The sequence below is a fragment of the Zeus faber genome, assembly GCF_960531495.2.
Source record: "Zeus faber genome assembly, chromosome: 7".
NCBI lineage: Eukaryota > Metazoa > Chordata > Actinopteri > Zeiformes > Zeidae > Zeus > Zeus faber.
Window position 1 is genome coordinate 13034183 of NC_137203.1, and position 9636 is coordinate 13043818.

Sequence of the window (9636 nt, forward strand, 5' to 3'; positions counted from 1 at the left end):
CTGCCAGAGTATGAAAGTGGTTTTGTCGGTGACGGCTCTAAGTGGAGATGGCTTGGCTTGATAGGGGGAAAGAGAAGACAAGTGCACCGGGCAAAAGAGAAAATACTTTCTGGGTGCAATGGGTGTGGTGGACACGATTACAATTCCATGCATGTCTAAGAACTGAGTGAGAGTGAGTGAGAGTGTGTGTGTGTGTGTGTGTGTGTGTGTGTGTGTGTGTGTGTGTGTGTGTGTGTGTGTGTGTGTGTGTGTGTGTGTGTGTGCGCGCGTCCTTGTCTGCGCATGCGGAATGTCTTATGAGACATGTTTTTAGATTTATTTTTATTCAGCCTCCATTTAACCAGGCAGTCTTATTGAAACTAGGAATCTCTTTTTTTCAGGGGGGGGGGGGGGGTTGTGTACACACAGCTCTCAGACATAGTGTACATAAAAGACATACATTAGATGGATGGACAGACAGTGTGTGTTACAAACTGATACCATGTACACATGTGTACCATGTACTATCTATAGAGAAGTTTCATGTAGCGCATACATGTGCGTTATGTTGTGTATGTACTATATCTGTGCCAGGAACTGCAAGCATGGGTTGTATGTGCTGGAGGTATGTTGTGTGTTATGTATATGTGTGTGTGTGTGTGTGTGTGTGTGTGTGTGTGTGTGTGTGTGTGTGTGTGTGTGTGTGTGTGTGTGGGCGGCTGACCTTGCTGAAGAGCAGGTTAAGCTGTTTGCCCGAGCCGTGGTAACCTCCCTGGGACAAGAAGAGCTTGACCTGCTCCTGGACCTGCTCCTCGTCCAGATGCCAGCAGTTCTCGTCGTCCACGCTGGCCCCCGCTGTGGGGTCCGGGGCCCCTGCACACACAGACACACACAGACAGACACACAAACACACACACACACACACACAGATATTATTATTATTTTTGACACGTGCGCTCGCTCGCAATTCCCTAGACCAGGGAATCTTAATCCAGGCAACCTGCTCACGTTTTACAGGCGGTATTGTTGGAAGATGCTAGAAAATTCTCTCTCCCTCCACCACCCCGCAATTACTTGTCAAATATTTCATCATAAGTAGTTCACCAATGAGGCATGATTGAAAAGTGCTAAAAGAAATTTAAGAACGCAGCCTCGATGATGCACACCCACTTCCATCATAACACAAATGTTAATCAGCCAAATGATTAAACGTGGAGGTCAAGTGAAATAAAATCAATAGCCGAGCTATCCAGAGAGATAGATGGGTGTTATGATGCTGGCTTGGTCTTTGTTGTCGGATTCTGGACATGAGGTAGCCTGATGGGTGGGGATGAAATAATCGGGGGGACAAAAAAAAAACCCCAAAAAAAACCTTCAAAGCGCAGCCTAGAGAGATCAACTCTGGAAGCATGAGATGTTCCAACGGTTGAGGAGTAGATTGCGTCGCGTATCCACAAAAGATATCTTCTCAATAGCAGCGGGGTGGGGTAGCCGGAATTAAAGTCCTACTGCACATTTGGTGGTTCTCTTCTCTCCCCATGCCTCTCACAACAAGCCCTCGTCCGGGGGGGGGTCACTTTTATTTATTTATATATATTTTTTTGAATGCGCCTCCTCCTACTCGTTCTCCCTCCGTCGAATGATTGGTGGTAAACATCACGCCGAAGGCAAATTGTGTTCGCGTCGACACCGTGTTTTCCCCCATTTCTGTCCGCCCTGTCGATTAAGCGTTTGAATTTTGTGATATAAAACGACGCACCAAAAATCACAAGTACCCGATCAGTACGGAATGGAGCGTGTTCCCTCCCTGTGGCTTCTTTGTTCTCTCTCTCTCTCTCTTTCTCTCTCTCTCTCTCTCCCCTCTCTCCCCCTCTCTCCCTCCCCCACACGCTCCCCGCGACAAAAGCCCCCCCACCCCCTCTCAGCAGGTGTAGTGCGGTACGAGCGGCTTATCCATCTGCCGCCGCTTCTCGAAAGGTAAACAACCGGCCCCGCCCGGCGCCGGCGAGCGCTCCTTCGCTCCGCTGGATCCCGGTAATGAGCAGCATCGATCCTACCGGGCTTAACCGATACGGCGTTCAATCAATCGGTAGCGCGCCCGCGCCCTTAAGCCCGGGCCGCGCACGTGTAGGCGCGGACGCACACCGACGCCGTCGGCGGAGCCTCGGCGTTCGATCGTCGCAGCCCGTGACCGTCCCCTCACTCACCGTGGACCTGGTTTATCTCCGAGTTCTGGGACAGAATCTCGTCGGCCAGTTTCTGCGCGGTGGGCAGCACCTCCGTGTGGTGGACCGATATCAGGTACTGGACAAACTTCTGCAGCTGGTCCCTGCTCATTTGAAACAGGGTCTCTGAGATGGGCAGGTGCAGCTTCACCTGCTCGGGCTTGCGCACGCGGTACAGCGACAGCGCCACCACGTGGGCGCAGTAGAAGATGTCCTTGTTCCCGCAGGTGCACGTCACCGCCGTGATCTTGCAGCGGTCGAAGCTGACGCTGACGCTGCAGACGAGCTCGGGGGAGGAGGGCGTGGCCGGGTCCGTCACGGTGCCACTCAGATGGAACCCTGAAGGAAAGAGAGAGAGGGGGACGGAGTTAGAATACCTTCGTGTCAGCACCATCCTTGTCTTCGTTATTACTTCCCCCCTCCCCCCGCCTTCGCTTCTATCGCTGCTGCCATTTTCTTTGATTCATTTTAGAAGGTTTTACTCGGGACAAGTTTATATTATTACCCGGAGTCATTGGGTTGAGCCAATAATGTCATCACAAGGAGGACTTTAATCAAGTCAATAAAGCGCATGCTTGGATACGCCGCCGCCGACGCTGTGCAAACTCCAGCTGGAACATCCACGGAATGCATCCACGAGGGGGAAAAAAAAAAAAAAGCAGAATTGGATGATTGGATCAACTCTTTGAACCTGGCCTTGGTAAATCAAATAATTAAAGCTATCTCCCCGAGAATCAACAGAAGTTAGCGGGATCACGGCAGGCGAAAAGAGCTCGGGCCACGGCAAGAAAAAAAAGTAACCTGGTTGTTGAGACGCAAGTGAGGCCACAAAAAAGAGGGAAAAATACAATTAAAATAGATGGTGACAGACAGAGAAAGAGCGATAGTGACTTGAGAGCAATGCATGCGGATTCTTATCAATAATAGAGCCCTTCATTGAATATAACATTTGATCTTTTCCTGACTGAGCTATCCAGGGGGCAGCGGTTGGTCAATTATACAGCGATTAATATTCATGAGTGGGGCGGGGCCCCCAGCCTTGGCCCAAAACACACACTGATGAGCATACGAATAAGACAGGCGTGTACACACATGCCTGGTTGCAGCATGGGATCATGCATTTATTAATAACTGGGAGTGGTTAGAGGAGATGGAGAGCAGGCTATGAATGCATTTATGTGCTCGGAGAGGCCTGGAAAATGCATGTGGACCCAAAGACATACATCTCTAAATAGGTTTATCAAAGGGCTGAGTGCATGGTGCGCTGTGATATCAAGCATGTATTAACACGGATATCAAAGCATTCTCTCCGCCGCAACATCGGGCTCCGCATTAGGAAGAGGGGAGGAGGGGAGCTGAATATTTCATAGATTGGGAGCAGGAGGAGGGTTGCACCACCCCCCCCAAAAAAAGAAAACGAGTGGAGGTCAGGTCAAAGCAGCTCTTCCTTTTCCTCGATAGTTGAGGGGTTTTTAAGGGAGGTGCAGCAAACAGGAACGAGGCACTAGACGGAGGGCGACAGAGAGGGATGAAAACGACGATTGTGATATTTCCGCGGCGGTGCTTGTGCTTGCAAACACAATTCGAGACGCGGTGGTTTTCTCTTCTGGCCATCGGCTTTGTTTTGTTATATTTTAGAAGCCTTTTGTCCATCCTTTGTGCTGCGGGTTTGAATAGCCCAGAAGAGACCCAGGAATGTTATGAAAACATAATCTATTAGAGTTACACTCAAGGAAAGAAAGGTAGAAACACAGATATATATATATATACACACACACACTGCACACACACACACACACACACACACACACACACACACACACACACACACACACACACACACACACACACACACACACACACACACACACACACACACTATATAACCTTAATTCTTTCACAATATAATACTACTGAATAACAATCAATTCATGGGGATTCAAAGTGTGTGACTTACCTTTTTATGAAGGAACGAGCACAATAACAAGAAGTATTGGCACCAAAGACGAAACCGTACTCTACAAACAATGCCATGGAGTTTGGCCAATCCCCTCTAAAAGCCACAGCTGGCTGAGAAATCACACATTTGTTAACAGCGTCCACGGAAGTATGCTGTGGAACCAACATGGCAGCCACTTGCAACTGCAACAAACAGAAGCTCTCCTCCCTTAAGCCAAGTCACTCTTAGATCAAACAATGCAGTTTACATTGCACAGCAAAGACTTTTTAATATTACCTTACATGGGGTGGGTGTGTGTGTGTGTGTGTGTGTGTGTGTGTGTGTGTGTGTGTGTGTGTGCGCGCGTGCCAGGTCGTTTCGAGAGTAGCCAGCTCTGAGAACATCAGAAACATGTGGAGCTCAAAGATGAATCAACCTCAGCCGGACACACACACACACACACACACACACACACACACACACACACACACACACACACACACACACACACACACACACACACACACACACACACACACACACACACACACACACACACACACACACACACACACACACACACACACACACGCCTGTTGTAAAACAGCTGCACTCTCTTCTGCAAGTCTTTTTTTTTTTTTTTTTTTTTTTTTTTTTTTCCCTTCCCCCACAGGGAAAATTAAAACACAGCGATTTTTGGGGGAGATTCAAAACACGTGGAGTATGAATAACTAAGCAGTGATAAAAGAGTTATTCACGATATGGACCAAACCCCAGTCTGTTGTGAAACTGTTGCCCTGGCTTTGATGGACTCCCTCCTTCCAACCGCCAACCCCCCTTTCCATCTAGATTCCCACAGCTCTCTCTCTCTCTCTCTCTCTCTCTCTCTCTCTCTCTCTCTCTCTCTCTCTCTCTCTCTCTCTCTCTCTCTCTCTCTCTCTCTCTCTCTCTCTCTCTCTCTCTCTCTCTCTCTCTCTCTCTCTCTCTCTCTCTCTCTCTCTCTCTCTCTCTCCCTCTCTCCCTCTCTCCCTCCCTCTCCCTCCCTCTCCCTCCCTCCATTTGACAGATGGGTAGGTAATGAGTTTCGCCTTTCCTCATCCAATCGCCTGGGCACCAAAAACTGCCCCCCACGCCAAAAATGCCCTTTTAATTTAGCCAAGCGCTGAGTACAGGGATATTACTGTTTAGGTGTACGCGCGCGCGTGCGCGCGCACACACACACACACACACACACACACACACACACACACACACACACACACACACACACACACACACACACACACACACACACACACACACACACACACACACACACACACACACACACTTCTCTTCATCTTCTCCCATGACTCTGGTTGGGTGGGTATGAAACCTCCAATGTCTCATGTGCTAGCTATTAGAGAGCCTGCGTTCCCCTGACCAGCCCTCCCCAGTTTCAGTCCCCCTCCCCTGGTGCTGCTCAGGGCTCTTTCTGTGAGCGCGTTGGAGAGGCCAGCGTTGGCTTTCAAAGGAACCATGGCGGCCATTTTTAGAACGAGGCCTCTGTGAGGTTGCCCTAGAAACCCCTCCTGACCGCCCCGGTGAAATCACACTTGGCTGAAACATTGCCTGAGAAAGTGGGAGCAAAAGTACATGTAACAGAGTAAAAGAGAATGAGTGTATGTATTTATATCTATATTCAAAAAAGCCACAAAGGGCCCGGACCACCCGTACTCTTTGGGGGGGATAGGGGGCCCACATCAAAGCATTCCCACCAAATAGTGCCTCTTTCTATCTTTCCTTCTCTTTTAGAAATTGCGTAAGTGCCGATAAGCCAGCGAGCTTTTACTTGACCAGCTAGGACCACTTCTGCCTATTCAACAACAAATGGGGGGCCCCCCAGAAATACCAAAATCCTGCTGTAATTTCAGGGGGGGAAAGGCCTTGACTAAGACAGGCAGCTCCATCAACATACATCTGAGTGGACCTGGCCGGCTGGAAGAATGTGGCCTTTATAGAGGCCCTATAAAACCGGGGTGAGCCATAGCTTACCCTTCCTCACATGAAGGCAGGCATCAAGGGCCGACCGGGCTCGGGCCGGGAGCTCCCTTGCCTCAGCACAAAAGTGCTCAGTGTTGCAACACCGCGGGGGGTAAATTGGATTGAGAGTCATACGTATATTTGTCCAATCGAATTAAGAAATTAAAGGCAATGGAAAAAAATATCTAAAAAATCTGGCCCAGCAGTGGTTAGTCATTACGTTTATTGGCTGAATTGGTTCATGAGTGACTGTCACCTAAATCTAAATGGCACTATGTTCAGATCCAGTCAGTTCACAGTGTGTGTGTTTGCACTTCGGTGTGTATTGGTGGAAAAGCGATTGACTCGAGGTGAATCCAAATGGACAGGGAAGAGAGACAGAGAGAGAGAGAGAGAGAGATCGAGACAGTCCGTTTATTTAAACTTTGCACGTTATCCTCTCGTTTCCAATACATTCCAGCAACTGCGGGCCGCCTGAATCTCCCTACAGTGCCCGGCGCTCGCCCGAACCCTAGACCGTTCCGCCGCCACATCTGATTCAGAATCCGAGACTCTTAAGTGCGTGCGTTCTCGCTTGACGGTATCTTTCACGCTCCGCGCTCCGTTCCAAACACAAGTAAGCGTTGAGCCAAGAGTGCCTAAAAAATGCCAGGATGTGTTCTCACACAGCCTAAAATACCAAGGACGCATGCTTGGCTAACTGGATTGGCCCAGATATGCCAGCATTCCTTTCAACCACAACAGACAGAAGCCCGACCGGGCCCGCTTATCCCCGAGAACAAACTCGAGGGACGTACTTGCCAAGAACATCAGCCCTGCCTCGATCATCACCAATACGCCGCAGCTCGAAAAAACCGGGAGCACATTTTGACGAGAGATCACAGGTGGAGCAATCGCCGGGAAGAGGGACCGGGTTCCCGCCGGTCGAGGGAAGGGGGAGTCTCGCATTAGATCCGGCCAAAGCCTTTCAAAAAGGCAGCACCGTCCGGCAAACACGCATCCCCATCTCGCCCACGTTCCTGTTATGCATTCCTCTCCACCGTGGCTCCCGGAGCCGGGCTAATTAAGAACATTTCTCGGGACGCACAGAAAGCCTTTCAACAATTTACAGAGGTTAATTCTAAATGTATTGTGTGTGTGTGTGTGTGTGGTGTGTGTGTGTGTGTGTGTGTGTATGCGTGCGGTAAAGGTAAGAGTAAGAGTAGAGGAGAGCACGTGTGTGGTCTTATAAGGAAGCACCCATACAGAGACTATAAACATAGATCAATGCAGTACTGCAGGAGTCCTTGCCCTCGGCGTATTTTGTGTGTGTGTGTGTGTGTGTGTGTGTGTGTGTGTGTGTGTGTGTGTCCAAGGTTCGGGGACAGACTGGAATAACACAGCTGAGCTCAAGGGGCGGCCATATTTATGCCTTGAACCGCCCGATAGACCAGAGGCCTTGGTCTCTGCAGGTGTGTTTTCTTCATGCGCACGCACACACGCACACGCACACGCACACGCACACACAGAAAGAGAGAGAGCAAGATAATCTGGATGTGCATACCACCAGACATAAATGAGTAAAATAAATGAATATTTTGAGGTATTCCATGAATTTCAATGGCATTTATTCTGCTTGAGATTCTGACAGCAAAATCTGCATATTAATAATAGAGATATAGTGTGTGTGTGTGTGTGTGTGTGTGTGTGTGTGTGTGTGTGCGTGCGTGCGTGCGTGCGTGCGTGCGTGCGTGCGTGTGCGTGTCAATTGACGGCCACGGGTGATTGGAGTTGTCATCAGCTGGCGGTTGAAATGACAGTCGACTACTGGCCTGCTGCCACTTAGTTGTCATGCGGTACATCAGGAATGACTTGCAATTTTCAAACTATCACTTACAAAATGGATTCTAATTTTTCTGGATTGGGCCTGTCAGGCAGCGCTAGTTTTACTGCCACGCTGACTGATCCCAGTGGCTGGCACTCCGGCTGAGGAGACTGGTGCAGAAACGGCGTGATGACTCTGTTCTGGAACACGGATCGTGGCTGCGGCGTTACCACATTGTTGTACACAGTTTCCATTTAAATAAAACACGGCGATAAATCACAATAACTCACAGCAAATATATTATATTATTAATTTCAAATGAAGTAAGTTTCTTCTTAATCCAGACGGCGCTGGTGTTAAGGACACCCATTTCCAGTTTCACTTCACCCTATATAACTTGTGGTCGGTGTTCTTCAGGCGAGCTGCCCCTTTAAGTGAAGATCCAATAAATCTCTGTCATCGGAGAAGCACGTGGCCTCTAATTCTTCTCCTCCTGCTATACATTAACTATACATTATCCTAATCCGTGAGTGTGAGGTTCATTAGTGTGAATGAAATTACAGCCGGCTCGAAATTAATGCACGTAATTAGCACTGCTTGTCCCTGCAGAGCCAGGGAAGCTATAGGCGGAGGTAATGGGATCCATTGAAGAACCATTGTCTGCTACTCGGGGGCTTGAGTGTCTTTCTAATGACGAACCTATACACCGGAGACACCACGAGCCCCGGATGTCCTTCCCACGCCAGGGAAGCCGGTTCCAGGCCCGGAGGAGCTGAGCGGCTCGTGTTGCCGTCACCTTAATGGAAAATCGCCCCCAGTACAAGAGGATCCCAAATAGTGAACGGCTTAGTTTGGCAAGACCGCGGCATGATACCCTTCACCCTCGCCGGTTATAATTAGATTGTCTCTTTTTTTTTTGGTGTCGAGTGTGTTTCTGTTTTTTTTGTTTTGGGGGTTTTTTTGTGCGCCAAAGTATGTAAGTGGAATTAATGCGGCAACAGATATGATTCAGATATGATTAAAACACACACCAAAAAAGGGGAAGATGGAAGGAAAGAAAAAACGTGTGAAAGTTAACTTCAGCCGCGCACTGAGCCAAGAGCCGCGGCATCCAGAGCTAAATTGGTTCAGAAGCAAAGAGAAGAAATAACCTTATGAAAATACGTGGGCACTGGGCACTGAACTGTCTGGACTATGAGCTGGAATGGAATAACAAAAAAAAATTTAATTACCAGCGTGTGTTCACACGTGCGTGTGTGTGCGTGCGTGCCTGACTGTGCACGTATGCGTGTTTTGGGCTCGCTTGTCCGTACCAGGAGATAACGCTGCTCTCCACAGCCCTCCCATTTCATCTGGGAAGTCAGCTGACACAATCCACGCACGCTAGCAGATATATCTGTTTGTTTGGACAGACACACGTGCGCGCACATACACACACACACTCATGTTGTCTTCATGAGCACGTTGGCTTCAGTGACTCCCTGCAGTCAACCTCCTTCTGCTCTCACAAACAGCCTCTCCTTCTTCCCTTTTTCTCTCTCCAGTAACTAACTCCTCCCCCAGTTACCCTGAGCGCGCGCACGCACACGCACACACACGCACACACACACACGCACACACACACACACACACACACACACTCTCGCAAACGCTCTGATGCACACAAG

At 49.1% G+C, this 9636-nt stretch overlaps 1 protein-coding gene across 1 annotated transcript in view; it reads right to left on the minus strand.

The window, feature by feature from the left end:
* Nucleotides 1-9636, minus strand: part of LOC307232908 (zinc finger SWIM domain-containing protein 6-like) — a 48994-nt gene that overhangs the window by 19761 nt on the left and 19597 nt on the right. Inside the window, exons 2-3 of the mRNA XM_080004116.1 lie at nt 2187-2543; nt 704-852 (exon numbers count right to left, since the gene is read on the minus strand). Of these exons, the coding sequence (XP_079860242.1) occupies nt 704-852; nt 2187-2543 (506 nt within the window). The remainder of the gene's footprint in view (nt 1-703; nt 853-2186; nt 2544-9636) is intronic.